At 39.2% G+C, this 16,870-nt stretch overlaps 1 protein-coding gene across 2 annotated transcripts in view; it reads left to right on the top strand.

Annotated features, from left to right (window-relative positions):
* The window catches only part of LOC137298872 (syntaxin-17-like), a 37,356-nt gene extending 31,263 nt beyond the window's left edge, over positions 1-6,093 (top strand). For both annotated transcript variants that reach the window (XM_067831213.1, XM_067831214.1), the window contains exon 8: positions 1,025-6,093. In XM_067831213.1, the coding sequence (XP_067687314.1) occupies positions 1,025-1,254 (230 nt within the window). In that variant the 3' untranslated portion in view covers positions 1,255-6,093. The remainder of the gene's footprint in view (positions 1-1,024) is intronic.
* The last annotated feature ends 10,777 nt before the right edge of the window (positions 6,094-16,870 follow it).

Raw genomic sequence — 16,870 nt, forward strand, 5'->3', positions numbered from 1 at the left:
ACTGAAGAAAAACTCTAAGTTCTGTCTCATCTTCTACACTTGTCACATTTGCAACATCTAATCAGAATATATGACTACCTAGCCAGCATAGATCTACAAGTCATCAACCTGCACATCTCTATGGAAATATCTTTGATTCCTGTATCAAGGACAGCAATACCAGTGGAGGACCCTCCTCTTCGGAATTTCCTCTGCCCCGTGGCAATTTACATATGCAACCATACCAGTTGGTGTATCTACAACTCACAGTTCCATCTAGATGATGAGAAACTCACCCTTATCATGTTAGGTTGTTGAGGCCAAACAGTTGTCCCATTTCCACCGATGAAGAGTCAATATTCCTCTGTCATGCTAGTTATGTCAGAGCATCAGTGATTTAGAGTCAATATCAGTAATAGTCCTCACCTTGACAAATAGGTCACACTTGAGTTTGTGGTAATGGTCCTTGATTTAACGATGGATCATTCTAAATAACTAGTCATCACAATGTACTAAATTATCTAAAATTCACAAAATCTATAACTGAACTTTTTTCAATGTAAGAGATGGTGGTGTTTTGACATCATTTTTTTCAGAAGCAGAAAAGAAGAGTTCCAAGGGGTGTATTGTCAGTGTATGTCTATCTTTATCTAACAGTCACAGTGAATCCAGTTAGCTGGCTGACCCACCACCTATTCTGTCATATTCTGTAAGCAGTATAGCATGAGTCAGAGAAGGACAAATTTTCATGATAAAACTGATATTTTATTCATATCCTCACTCATAATTGGAAGGTCCTTCCAAGCTGTCCAATCTCAGCGCTACAGGCTAACTGCTGGCCTTAGTGTGAACACATCAGGAGAAAGTGAAGTGAACATGGCTCAGCTCATGTGGGATGCTTTTGGCAGGAATTTGAGGCTCCACAGGTGTTAGTGAGATTCAAGTTTCCACATAACCATTGAAAGGACAAGACAGATAAGCTATGTAGCATGAGTCAGGATAACTATACAATATCAGTTTTATCATATAAATTACATTTTCACAGGTTACATTGGTGGAAACATGATAAAAAAGCGACAAGACAACATCACAGAAGTGGAGATGAACAACTTGTCCCAGAAATCGTCATCTCTGTCAGACAGCAGTAGCAAGGAGGAGACATCAGCTCAGGGCAGCATGATGCCATGGAACTGGGCTTCCAGTAAACCAAAGGAAGATGGTGCCAACAAGGACACTGCATCAGTCCAACTTCTCCAAGACCCCTGTAGGGAGTAGAATTTACTCAGTCACTATATACATGGTGCTTTTACCATAGATCCAGCAGATACTGCAAGTGTGGTAACAGTTCAAATCTTGATCTTGTGATCAGCCACTTTAGGCTGGTACTGGACAGAATTAAAAGGAACACAATTCCTTAAAAATAGGTCAAATAAGAACTTGATTTATCCTTGATCAATATATTGGCCAAACTGGTGGAGGTTCCTGTCTTCCTTACTAAATACAACCAGATGACAACATTTCGTTTAATCTTAGAAACGTTAGCTCTTTAGGATCATGTCTGCATCAGTTGTCTTGTGTTGTGAAAGGGCTGTTGTTTTAATTCTGCTCTTGGGATGGGCTACAAGGACTTAATACAGTGTAGAAGTAACAAAGCTGCCTCACATGCATATAACAGTCGTAGGTGTTTCGCCTATTGTAAGTGACAACCACACCAATAGTTCAGATAACCTCCCAGCCTTATGGAATCCTTACATTATTGACCAGATTGTTATGGTTGTATTTTGTTGGTTGTTAGATGACAAAAGCAATGCTGTGTTCTTGATCAGTTATTAATGTAGCATTGCTTTGTTCTTATAGTAAGTACAATTGCAGCAGACAAAATGGCCTACATTTTGCTCAAGCATAATAATCACTCTGAGATGTTTTCATGCAGTAATCATTGCAATTATATCATAGACAATGGCCTATAATATACTCTAAGGCCTACTTCATAAACATTGGCTTATACCAATAGACATGACCTTTTGTGTGATTTATGGTTTATGTTGAACTACCAGCATATCATTATGTACTGTTTGGGCAATCTCTTTATGACCATTGCCATTGTTGGCAATCTTATGGTATCAATGTTTGATACTGAATTTAGTGCCTGTGAGGATTCTCTGACGGAACATTAGAACAACAAAACAATTCTCTGTACAGAACCTTATGCATTGAAAACATCTTGAGCAGAAATACTCCTAGTAAGACAAATATGCATTCAAGTGAAAATGTAGTTGCCGGTTAGCAAGGGCTTTGGCCTAATTAGAAGATGAAATGTTTAAGCTGTCTTCAGCTAACCTGTATGAAAACATTCCTTGATTGCAAACATGGTGTTTGTGTCTATGAGGAAGGATGAACTTTGATATTGAAATTATTTTCTGTCTTAACATTTGAATGTTACAATCGTCCTGATAGTGACTATGTGAGTATTGAGAACAGCAGAGCTTCTGCATGGAAGAGGCACCTGGTTGGAGTTGTGTATGTTGAATACCTCAGTACATTTCCTTTGAAGGGCAAAGGCTAGGGTGAATCCTGTCTTCCAAACATGGGCTTCTCATGGGGAGACTGTTGCAACACAATGTCCAGAAGCAGACATTGCCTGGATCAGTAGGTTAGTGAGTTTGAGAAAATTTTGACAAAGTGCACATATGTGAGGAACCCTGGTATCATTTTGTGATGTCTTGCCAAGGCTCCACCACTCGTGAATCTGTGGTAATGAAGACTGAGACTTCTGGAGGAGGTATCCCATCATGGCCCTGTGTGCAGTTGTCAATGTTGAGGGTGGTCATGCTGTGTGCAGAGCCCCTGTCCTGCAGGTGTTCCAAGGCCTGATCTTCTGGCGTTTTTCATATCAAGCACTGCAGTAACATCTCATCTTATGTTTCTTACCATGAGAATGTTGTTGTTTCAATATGTGAATTTACTGGACACTTAGATCACTTCCAGATACATGTAACAGATACACATTCTTTTCAGCTAAAGCCTTTGTGATAATTACAAGTGGTTGAATATGTTTATATTTGTATATGTATGTCATGTTTTTATGTGGCAGAGCATTAAATATTTTAATATTTATTGGCAAAAGAAACATGTGACGTAGTGTTGATCCTGTTCATGATGTACAGTTACTTCCCATGATCTCACATATAGTATTTTAAGTATCTCCAAACTAAAACAGTCTCACAGGTTGTCAGCAAGTTGATGTGTTGACATCAGTTTACCATCCAAATAGGAGTGTTCAACATCTCAAAATAAAGCTCCTTATACAGATATATTAAGGATCTGTGTTACTTATGAAATTTGTGGTAATAACTTAGACATATTTTCACCCTGGACAATACACATCACCTTCATGTGAGTGTGTTCATCGTGGACAATACACATCACCTTCATGTGAGTGTGTTCATCGTGGACAATACACATCACCTTCATGTGAGTGTGTTCGTCGTGGACAATGCACATCACCTTCATGTGAGTGTGTTCGTCGTGGACAATACTCATCACCTTCATGTGAGTGTGTTCGTCGTGGACAATACACATCACCTTCATGTAAGTGTGTTCATCGTGGACAATACACATCACCTTCATGTGAGTGTGTTCATCGTGGACAATACACATCACCTTCATGTGAGTGTGTTCGTCACGGACAATGCACATCACCTTCATGTGAGTGTGTTCGTCGTGGACAATGCACATCACCTTCATGTGAGTGTGTTCATCGTGGACAATACACATCACCTTCATGTGAGTGTGTTCATCGTGGACAATACACATCACCTTCATGTGAGTGTGTTCGTCGTGGACAATACACATCACCTTCATGTGAGTGTGTTCGTCGTGGACAATGCACATCACCTTCATGTGAGTGTGTTCGTCACGGACAATGCACATCACCTTCATGTGAGTGTGTTCGTCGTGGACAATGCACATCACCTTCATGTGAGTGTGTTCATCGTGGACAATACACATCACCTTCATGTGAGTGTGTTCATCGTGGACAATACACATCACCTTCATGTGAGTGTGTTCGTCGTGGACAATACACATCACCTTCATGTGAGTGTGTTCGTCGTGGACAATGCACATCACCTTCATGTGAGTGTGTTCGTCGTGGACAATACACATCACCTTCATGTGAGTGTGTTCATCGTGGACAATACACATCACCTTCATGTGAGTGTGTTCATCGTGGACAATGCACATCACCTTCATGTGAGTGTGTTCGTCGTGGACAATACACATATCTGGCATTTATCTCTACCTGCCTCTCACACAGCTACGTGGATAAGACTAGTGTATACTGTATTGAAAACAGGAAGACTAGGCACAGTATGCCACACTAACTCAAAAGCAGAAAACATGATGAAACACTGATGATGACCACTTTGTGATTATGTGACTAGACTGACTGAATATTTGGCGGCATCTGACAGTATTCTGTTGAGTTGTTTGTGTCATTACTGTATACTTCAGTTTGTTATTGGACTTCGAATATTGTTGATCTGTGGTTTGTAGCGCTGTCAAAAACATGACAGTTCCTGTTGTGCAGCAGTGTTTCTGTTGATCACATGGGACCTGACTTCTATCCTCACACATTCCTGTAGACCTCATTGCTTTCTGACCAAACCTCACTTTGAGATCCCTGTGAGACACTGCTAGCTCCCTGCTGCAGTAATTGTTTACACAAGTGTCACGTTTGCATCAGCTGAGTTTGCACCTTTATTCCTTGCCACTATTTAACCAAGTTATATGGGCTGCGTGACCTGGGTACCAGGGTTAGGTGGATCTGGAGTAGATACCCACATGACAACCCACCCCAAGAGTAAATAATGTGATATTTTCTGTATGTAAATCTCCACAGTTACTCTCAAGTCACTAATGTTCACATTTCTTTCTGACTCAGTACTCACCCCTGCTGAATTTTATTAAGGTTATAGGTGTATATCAGTATATATGTTTTTCACTTCTAAATAGTTCTGCTAATTCTTCATTTTTTTGTCATCTTCTCAAACCTACATTGGGTACCCAGGAAGAGTTGGTGCATAGCATCCAGACTTTTATACGCTTTTTACTTTATTTCTTTATACTGTTAGGTAAGACATATTTACACCTAATTGTCCAAGTTTACTCAGAAAGGATGACAAGATGTATTAAAAGCATTTCCTGGACATATAGGAGGAAGTGTACTTGTCAGAAGTGCCTAGATGTTTGAAGCTCTCTTAGCGATACAATAGTTGCAAGTGTATGTTAATGCATGGCATTTATGTCTATCTTAGCGCTAAGAGAGTTTCAAGAATCTAAGCACTGTATTCCACTTGAAGATCCTTGGGTTAAACTTCTGAAAAGTACTCCTTGCCCACCTCTTGTTACACGTGAATGTTTAGGTACATGAAGCATCTGATGTGATGTATTGATCTATTGAATTATATCTATTAATAAAATACTTGCAATTTGAGTGTAATGTCCAAAATATTGAGAATGTAAAGTAAGGCCCAACATTTCATGTTTTATTAGTATCATCAGGAAGAATGAAGTGTAATGATTGTGACATCATACTTCCGTGATGATGTCATCTACAGTGGGGATACAAAAATAGTGGAGGTCTGTAAATAATCGAGTCGAGACCAGACAGGTCAGTGATGAACATCATGACCATAGATCTGAGCAGTTGGGATACGATGATGTTTCAACCAAGTCAGTGAGTCTGACCAACCAATCCAGTTACTGGCCTCTTACAGCAATCATGGGTTACTGGAGACCGGTTATAACTGGGATCTTCACAGATATGCTGCTGACATGTGTCCAGATGTGTTTTTAAGAGTGTTCAATGTATTAATGGTTATTGTATTTGCTGGTGGTGGACTGAGAAGCAAGGTTGCAAATGATTTCTTGTCCAGTATGTGCAACATTTCTGACAGTACAGTATGTATCTCTTTACTCTGCCTGATGATACAGATAAACAAGATTGCATATGATACTCATCACAATGTTTTATGTGAAGTTGTAAATACATTTGTGAAACTGTTTTTTTCTGAGATGTCAAAATGTAAATAAATGTTCTTGAACCAAAAATCATTGAGTGTTTATCTTTTTGTGCTGTACTTTAGACATGGATTGCATACCCTTATGTATCATAACTTAATAAGGCCACTTCTATAGCGCAGAACATATGGGCATCCATTAAGTGTATACAGCATGCTGGATATCATTAAACCAGATAACCCCAGCTGCCTTATCACACCAGGTACCCATTTCCTGATGGGTGAACAGTTTTAAGCAAACTCTTTTCTAGGGCTGGCAGTATAACCGATTTACTGGTACTTACCAGTCCAGACATGAAAATGATACATTTTGCGATATGCTGAACCAGCATTTTGACATGCACTCAGAAAACTTTGCAACACTCGGAAATCTACAGATATTTATAGGGGTTTTTAATTGTTCCTTTACTCTTTTAATTTGTCCATCAAGCATAGTGATTTTCTTGTGTTTTTGCTTAATAAATCAAGCATTGGTTGATTGGACATATTTTTCAATGTTGAAAGGCATTGGGCACATGTTATGTAACTAATAACCACCAGCTCCCATCAGAAACATGAACAATAATGAATGGACAATGTATTTATGCACATGACTAACAGAGATTTTTATTAATAGTTTTTGGCAGAGCAAGGTTGACATTAAATATGGTATCAATGTCTAAGTGAACATTTCTTAGTCCAAAGTCTTGCTTAAGGTCAAAACGGCAGGTGACAAATTTTGGACATTTTAAAATGAGCACAACAATTGCAAGTTTTACTCTGTGAGACATTAACATGAAAAAAGAAAAAAGAAAAAAAATCCTGTAATGAACATCAAGAATGTTTTAAATTCATGTGTAGTATACTTGTCTTTCTTTCACCAAATAGAAAATATTTTGGAGCTTTGTCTTTTTTTTTTTGCAGATAACTTTGATTTTGATGATGATAATGAATCACTACATTTTAGTATAGGGGAGAGAGCAATCCATAAACATGCAAAATCATAAATAAATGACTTGTGAAATTTAGGAATAGCCAAATCTGATTTTTATGCAAGTTGTATCCACAAATGATTTCGGTGAAAGTTGGAACTAATTCTGTCAGGTAATCTGAAGCTTGCATGTTAACAATTTCGTAGAATGCAGAGTTTTCTTTTTGTTCATTTTGTAGAATGTAGAGTTTTCTTTTTGTTCATTTAACTTTCGTTGGCAACCAACCAGTTTCACTGTATAAACTATATCTTGAAGCGAATTTAGGCAATCCAGTTACAATTCTTGCTGCTTCATTTTGTAACTTTTCACGTTTTATCACAAATAAAGCTACTTAGGGCAAATATAACAGACCAGATATATTCCACAATAGGCCTATATACTAGAAAAGATATATCCAGGTAGTATGTACTTCAGCATTTGTAATGATGAGACATTTTGAGGCCTTTTCTATCACAGCAGATTGATCAAGCATTAACTCAGTTATAAGTTGTATTTTTCTGTTAAAGAACTTTTGCAGTAAATTGCAATAAATGTAGCAATTTATGATTTTGCATCTCAATATATCATTTTATGATAAATACCCACCGCCAGTCGCTTGCCTAAGATGAGACCTCATGTCTATCACCACCCATCCAAGGACAATCCCTGACCAGTTCCTTACTAGTGTTCTTCATCTTCATGTTATTTCTGACCTGGGTCTATGCATTAGACCACATACCACCTACTAAAGACTCAGTGTTCTGCTCAAGACCTGTCAAGATTCATTTGCATGTTTGTTGTATAATCTGTCAGAGATTCAGTGCACCTTTCCCTCATGACCTGTCAAAGGTTCAGTGCACCTTTCCCTCATGACCAGTCAAAGGTTCAGTGCACCTTTCCCTCATGACCAGTCAAAGGTTCAGTGCACCTTTCCCTCATGACCTGTCAAAGGTTCAGTGCACCTTTCCCTCATGACCTGTCAAAGGTTCAGTGCACTCACGTCTCATGACCTGTCAAAGGTTCAGTGCACCTTTCCCTCATGACCTGTCAAAGGTTCAGTGCACCTTTCCCTCATGACCTGTCAAAGGTTCAGTGCACTCACGTCTCATGACCTGTCAAAGGTTCAGTGCACCTTTCCCTCATGACCTGTCAAAGGTTCAGTGCACCTTTCCCTCATGACATGTCAGAGATTCAGTGCACTCACGTCTCATGACCTGTCAAAGTTTCAGTGCACTCATGACACTAGACCTGTCACAGATTCAGTGAACAATAGTGCATTATCCATTGTCCATCTTATGCATTGAACCGGGCACTGTAACAAGAAAGATCGGTCGTTTAAAACACCGAACTTTCGAATTTTGTACTTTGTCGGAAAAAATGTTTATGCAATGAAGAGTCAGTTGGGTTAATCATGGATGCATTTCATGTTTGTAAAAGTACGTTGTTAGACACGATGAAGCACATAGTCGTTAATTAACTCGACAGAGGTGTTAAGGTAAAATCCACCAAAATGCGAAAGACCCGAGTAGCGAGAGAAGGACTGTAAAGGCAAGTTCTTAGTTTGCCACCGAGAAGACTATTTACCCTATGCAACGTGCCCCACGAGGGCATTTCCTTGAAAGTGGTAATGATCATAATCAAGAACGTGTTACACTTATCTTACATGTAAAATGTTCATTCACAGATTCTACATCTGGGGCGCAGTATCATTGCAACATGTTTAGAAACAGCACTCTTCAGTTTGGGAACCCATTTCATGCTTCGAATAATCGGCAAAACTAAAATTGATGTGAACTGGTGTCGGGTCAAAGGACCTTTAGAAGTATTCACAAAAAGGTACACATTACCTTGACTAAGGAAGGAGGGTGAACCAAACATAAAACTGACAGTCTCACATAATTTACATTCACATTGTTAAAATGGTTTAAACATTTGTTTTCGAGAGAAATGTGGATTGTTAGAAAAGCAAAGCTTGCTTACTTCAATACCTCTCCTGGTAAAAAGTTGACACAGCTGGTTTGTACATTTATACGTTTTAAAGATAGTGCTAGCCATAATATACAACTGCTCACACGAAATATGTAAAGTCAGTATATTGGAGTCCGTTGAGTCTGAGGAAAAGTGCGATAATGCAGTCATCATTTCAGTATGAATTGAAAATTGCTCAAATCTTTTGCTTTTGGCGATAAACAGGATTTCCATGTTTGTGGAGCTATGGCCATAAATGATATCAGATCATAACCTTGTGTATAAAAGCCACATCGTCTTTCTGATATTATCGTATTTACAAGTAAAGAAAACGTGAATTGTATCCTCAAACTGATAGTCATACGTGCAGTCTGGGGGTTCTGATACATGGCGCCTAAAGTTATCGGCGTTTAGGTCGCTGCAGCTGAGTGTGGGGCAACAGTGAACAATATGGTAGAATATAGAAGCATAATTTAAGTCCATGGTATTTATAATTCTATCAGAACGATACAGTTGAGTAAGTACCTACGATCTTTTAATGAGCATGCATTATGATTACTTCATCGGGTAGATTATTGCACAAGTTAACCGTGTCCAGAGGAAATGATATGGCATAAGACTGGATTCTACATTTGATTGTCTGTAAGTTGAATAGAAGATTATATTTGTTACTTTCAGAGATTTGGGGTGGTATACGTTTGTTTAAATATTTAGGTGAAATTTACCGTTTCTCATGATATAGAATGTATTCAATTTCAAGCAATATCTCCGTTCTTTTAGAGGTTGTGAATTAGTTTCGTTATATATCTTGTCATGACTAATGTCACGAACTGTCCCAAGAATAGTTCTCAGGGCGTCCACGTGCGAATTCTCGAATACTTATGAGTGTCCGTTTGTATACATCTATAGCTGCCCCATGACATAGCAGTAGTCGAAGTTAGGTAGAATAAAAGACACATCCTAAACTCCTAGAGCGGTTGGTAATCGGACTTGTACTTTCCCAATAACGTTGATATGTATTTTCCATGAACACATATTTTGTAGTGTAGATCCTAGCTGTTTGTGTCTTTGTACTTCATTTATAAAAGCGCCCTCCCTGTATAGCTAACACTGCATTCGGCGTTACGGCTAAGTGATATAGTTTTGGCCTTATCAGAGTTGAACCTTGCTATTTACGGGCCCAATTTGAAATCTTTGCTATATCGTTAATAATACAATTTGCTGAGGAGATGTGATCGTCAACTGAGATATATATGGACGTATCCTCTGTATATATGTGTATATTACTTTCTATGCTTTCGACAATTTCGTTTATATAAACAATAAACAGCAGTCGTAAGACCGTCCCCTGTGGGACCACAGCTTGTACATATGTTATCTCTGAACTGTAACCATTAATACCACCCTTAGAACTCTTTTTCCTGAAAAACATTCGAACGATTTCAGAAGATATAAGCGTTAAGTTTATGTATGATACCTTCATGACATACCCTATCATAAGCATTGCTGACAACCGCTCAGATTTCTTGACCTTCATCTAAAGCTTCAAATGTGATACGCGAGCTGACTGTAGATTGGTTAGGAGGTTACTTTGCCTGAAAAGTTAAAGACATGTTTGAAACTTTTCAAAACTTTTGGCTACGCAAATCTTAAGTGCTACAGGTCTAATGTCTGAGCATTCATGTACAGCAACTTTTTATATGAAGTGGCGTTATTAATGCTTGTATATACACTGTTAATATGATGCCAGTGCGGCAATGGTTTCAAAAATATCTACTACACACAAAATCAGAGCACGCGTTTGTGACGTACCTAAAAAGTAATATAAGATGTCTTCTATCATCTATTGTCGTCGCCCGGGTTCAACGTGTGAAGGCGCCCATTACAGGACTCAATTGTGAACAGAGATCATATAATTGTCTCTCAGCTGTGATATAAAACTTTCCTCGCTCACCCCATCCCTCCGAGGGGAGTCACTGAAGCGTACATACAATATATCCGGGAACTCGATGAAGAGGCTTGGAGACCTCTCCATCTCCAGGTAGAGACACACTGGCAATGCATGCCACTCTTTGAACATCGCGTGGAAAATTAAAATCGCCAAAGACGAGCCAGTTCGGGCGTCTGAAGATTGTAGACGTATTTGACATATCGTTTATTATTATGTGTTTTTTTCTCCATTTTTTGTTCCCACTCTACAACATACAACATAAATGATGCAATAATATGCACATACTCACTCCAATACAGACACACCTACACATACATAGGCAAAAATAGGTAGATGTACAGGGGTTTACCTTTAATTGGAAAGGGTGGGTTTACAGATAGGAATCCCCAGTTCCAGCAATCACGCACACAGCTAGAACAGTCGTATGCAGGAGAGGGTACATAATTTTAGTCATAACTGGATGGTACAGTTTACAGATAGGTATTCTAAGTTCATGTAATCGTGCACATGAATAAAACAGTCGCATATATAAAGCTGTGTATGTGTTTCGTTCCGTTTGGAAGGTATTGGTTAGAGATAGACAGTTATACGTTCTGTCAGTCGTGCACATAGATAATACAACCGTAGTAGAAAGATGAAGCATTTGCACACAGGTGATACAGTCATAGTATGAAGATGTACATGTGCTTCTTTCAACTAAAGGGTATAGTTCACAGAGAGGTATTCTAGGTCATCCAGCCGTGTACATGTATAATACAGCCATACTTTAGAAGATGTACATGTTTTCCTTCCAGCTGTAGAAACTGGGTTACAGATAGGCATTCTAAGTTCCACCAGTTGTGTGTACAGATTATACGGCCATGCGTATAAATATGTTCATATTTTCGTTTCCATTGAAAGGTACACTGTACATATAGGTATTTAAACCCATCCAGTTATGTTACATACATAATACATCCATATATTGTGTACTAGCATGTGAGATGTAGATATTTCCCCTATCTATTGAAAAGCATATTATTTCAGATAAATAGTTTGAGTTCATCTTATCATATACACAGATAATACAGTCATATACTAGTATATGAAGGTGTTTGTATTTTTCCTTTCGATTGGGAGGTACATGTCTCAGATAAGTAGTTTCTATATGACAAGCGTTCAGTATGCCTGGGCCCGTGATACGTGGATGTGAAATAAAACCCCAGTTAAATACCCAAGTATACCCCCAGAAAATATGTTTGTATCAATAGAGTTCAATGTTGTCTACCTACGTGTTAATTTCTGTACATTTCGGGTAGTATTTAAAAGATCCAGTCAGCACCGCCTGTAGTGTTTTCTTTAATAGTTGGAATGTAATCTCTAGATCACGCCATGGCTTGTGATATGTGGAGTTAAAAAGTTCTTCTGTTTGTGTACACAGATAAACATACTTATAACGATGTACATATACTTTTCCTTTCAAATGGGAAGTATGGACTACAAATGGGTTTTGTAAGTACACACAATCCTGCACACACATTTAGTATGCTGCCTTCAGTAAGTCTTTAAACAGGTATCTAGTAGACAAGGGATAATTTTACATGTTTTCAGATAATGAACTTAAGCAAATTACTTGTTTGGGTAGAAATATGTAGTAGATGACCAGAAGGAGAAGAATCTGTTATTAGAGCTAGATGAAGAAGCTGCATATCTGGTGGTTTCATAATGTTTCAGACCTTTCCTTTGTGCATGCTTAAAATAAATACTTTTACTTTTCCTACATTGGTGTACCATCATCTGTTTTTCCATCAGGCACACGGTATTTGGTGGGTTCTTATCTTAACCTGGAAATCTTAATATTATGTTTTCTGCGTTAATTGTAATTTCTCCTTCAGCAGCAATGTTCAGCCAACTGATCAGACGTCTCCAAAGCTCTTTTACACGGCTACTCTCATACAACAAATGCATGGCAGTTTCAGGAACTCTTCCGAAAAAAGTACATAGAAAGGAATCTTTACAGAGTTTTCAGAGTTTGTGAAAAAGAGGGTCTAGATTCGCGTCATTGGCGATTATATGGCTTATGTGGGGGTGGCCCCAAACCCCTATTCTCTGTACTACTCCAGGTTTGGAGAACCAGTACTGACAAGGACATTGACGGAGCATGGAAATCATCATCGCCTATGTTGACTGACTGACTGACTGACTGACTGACTGACAGGGACGAGTCCTGGTACTCCATACACGGCTGTCTGTTGTCAAGTCCGGCATATTCTAAGGATGTGTGTTCTGAAGCCATACCTTCCCGTAATTACCCTGATCAAGGTGATGGAGTAGCCATATACTCGAGTGTAACGCGGCCATGTTGAGTCAGGTGTAAGTATGTCTGTCTTGACACATGACGCCTGTCACACTCTCCACACCCGGGAAGGCTAGCCACTTGATGTCGGCCCATGAAGGATGGATAGACGTGATGTCTGTAAACCTGCAATCCACCAACATGTCACACGGTACAGGAAGTCCTGTCTTCAAGGGACCCCGGTATTCACACGATTGTTTACCACTCTGATATATTCTTGACCTCGAGCAGCTTCTGTTCCTCTTAGTGACTTGCAAACTGTTGATCTGATATCCAGAGAAAAGTGCATGTTTGTCGTTTATCGTTACTCCAACAATATGACTGTGGTCTGTAAATAATCGAGCCTGGAGTGATTGACAGCTTGAGCATCGACCAACGCAGTTGGCATACGATGACACTCACCATCCAGGTCAGCCAGTCTGACAACCCGGTCCTCTATTTCACCTCTGACGTCATGGCTCTTAAAGACTAATTCTGAGTCTTCACCGGATGAAAAACTAGTAAAAAAACAAGCTTTCGGACGCAGCGGCTCTTTAAGATGAATATCCAAAGACCCATTTATTTTCACTACTTTAGCCATTAAAGAACCGTTTATACTTATCCTTACAAATGTAACTATATGCATAGCTTTGCCAATACGGAGACATGTACATTATGTTATGACTTAAAAAATAAACACATATTAATTATTGTACTCTAATGTCTAAACCAAATCCTTGTGAAATACCAGTATGACAATTTAAGCTACGCTATGTCAAGTGGTGAGGTATTTGTTTAAGTGATGAAAGCTCAGCTCCTTTATTTCAGTGAGCGCTAGTTCCGTCTCTAGTTCTGTAGTAAAATAAAACAAACTGAAATGACATGCCCCAACGTTTCAACAAATAGTTCCCCTCGCCGTCGCCGGCACGCAGTTCTCGGAGTCAATTTACATGATGTAACGAGTCAGCGCGCCTCCTTATCTGTCGTGATTCCTTGCATGGCGCGAGGCTCAGTTGCCCGGCTGTCCATAACTTGAACTGTCTTCCATTGCCCGTGATCAGCCAAAGTCACTCTATCACTACCTTTGATCCTGGGGATCGTGTTTGGCTCTTTCCCCAATTCATAGTCTACTCTCTATCAACTCCTTTTATCCTGAGAGTCTAGCGTTTGACCACCCATCCTACTACTTTCTCACCCAAACATTGCCCACATTGTCTACATACAGGGTTTCATGTCAATATTGTACTTCAGTTTAAACTTCCAGTTGCAGTGAACTATTCCATGCAGTGCTGGATGCTATACTCCTTCCCATCATTAGATAATTCACGGGATGCGCGTGAATGAAGCTGCGACATGGGGGTGATGGCGTGTCCTGAAAGTACTTAGAGCTTACTTAATGATAATTATCACCTAATTACGTTACACTTGACGGCGGTCTGTAAAAAATCTAGTCTTGTCAAGTTAATCCAGTGATTGACAAGATGAAAATGTCATGACGGCAATGATGACAGTACATGACCGTACCGGTGTAGACGGCTTCTTTCTGGGGGCGAAACAGGACCCCTACATACAATAGAAATGGAGATATCATCACAGTGCTAGACGATTAATTCTTTCTGTAATTCCAAAAGAGGTTGTAATTTGGTTGTACCAAATATGGTGAATACGGAGAGTGTTCAGTGGATTCAAAATCCACCCAATGCACAGCAGCGACTGCAGATTTGGGCACCAGGCACACTGTCCTATGGACTCAGATACCTGTAATTCTTTTTGCACGACGTTTTGCTTTAACCTTCTGGTGTTGTTGCCAAGCACATAAGCATAGTATAGCCTATTCATCATTGATTGTCAGGCCTCCACAGGGGTAGTCCTTTAGCAGGAGTTCTATGTCATGTCAGAAAATCATCACCTTACCATTTGATATATGTACCAGAATATCACATCATGTGATTCCCCCAACGGCGGTTTAACAGGTTTCTCAGTTTTCAAATACAGTTAGACAGGGGGAACCACTGCCGCTTGTCTTGTTCGATGCACAGTATTCATTGTCCAAATGAAACCAAATGTTTTGGAAGAGACTGATTCCTAAAGATACCTTTGCGTTACCTTAAAACAAATTCAAAATTATTACGCAACAAGCTTTGGTAGAACCAGTGTCGAAACACAGATTTCATGTTCTAAAAGGTCATTAATGTTATCAGTTAAAGGTCACTTACAACTTTCTGACAGTATGGTTATATCGTCTTCTGGTAGCGAGATTTTGGGATTTGAAAACATCTTAAAAATCTAAAAAGTGTCTATTAACGTTTCCAAAATATGTTTTATCATTAAAAAAAGAAGTTTTCAAAATGTCAAGCGAAAGCCCAGATCTAATAACTGTTACTTGAGAAAGTGAAAGTCTACATATAACATTTATTACAGTGTGCTTTACTTGGGAAAGTGAAAGTCTACACATAACATATGTTACAGTGCACTATTTCCGTGACAATGGTTCCGCATAGTTTGACCCTACAGTTCGATCTGTGACCTTCCCCAAATATAACTCTGATATAGATAAAAGGTTAGAAATCGTACTCACTCTTCTCAGATTATATTATTCTAGTGGAACGAACATTGTAACTGGTACGATCTGGTTAACACTGCAGAGATGGAAAATCAAGAATGCCACGCCCTTCCTCATTAACATAAACGGTTTTAAATGAAGTCAACGATCGTTTGCATGAGACAGATAGTCTGCGTCTGATTGTTGATACAGGCTCGTGTTGCTATTTAAGCTTTGTTTTGACACAATGACAACATCCAGGTACCCAAGTATGGTGTCGCAAGTTCGTGTCAGGATATTTGACTATGACACCCCGGGGGGTAAGCTCTGTCCCGTGGGTGTGAAATGTGCGTAGGTTGAGATAAAACACTCTCTGGGTGCTCATCAACGCCGACACATGCCGCACTGTTACGCAGCTGGACTTTATTCATATGTGTTTCACTCATCCACTATATTGCATTATGAGTCTTTTTTCAGACGAAACACGCATATAGCTGATACTGATGAAAAAGTCGGCTATGTTCACATAACAGGTATAATGCGGGACGGGTGTTCATGTCATCAACCATCGGTTTGCCTGTGTCGCAAGGAATGAATGAGTTTAGCCTTATGCCGTTTTTATCAATGTTCCAACAATATCAAGGCGGGGTGCTCCAGAAATGGGCATCAAGCATTTTACGAATGTGGGGAATCGAAACCGGGTCTTTGGCATGAGGAGCGAAGCCTTTAACCACAAGGCTACCGATACCAAGGCATACCTGTGCCCAAGGGCTAAACAGATGTGCTTACAAGTTCCTATTTACACTGTTACATACTTTCTAGGAGCGTTTGGTAATTTTATTGCATGTTACCTAAATATGCTTGGTACATTTTATTGATATAACAAGTGCCTCAACATATAAACATCCCGGTTCAACTAAGGCGTCCAGGTTAACACAGAACTGTAGCGAGAGTTCCTTACTAAAGAAGCCTTTAATTTATTTTTTTTTTCCAAACAATTGGATATAAGAATATGATCACACGAAATAAGATGACAAAGTTGAGCAAGCTAGCTTTGAACATCACATTGGCATAAGGAGTTTT

This window comes from Haliotis asinina, chromosome 10, assembly GCF_037392515.1.
Source record: "Haliotis asinina isolate JCU_RB_2024 chromosome 10, JCU_Hal_asi_v2, whole genome shotgun sequence".
Classification (NCBI taxonomy): Eukaryota; Metazoa; Mollusca; class Gastropoda; order Lepetellida; family Haliotidae; genus Haliotis; species Haliotis asinina.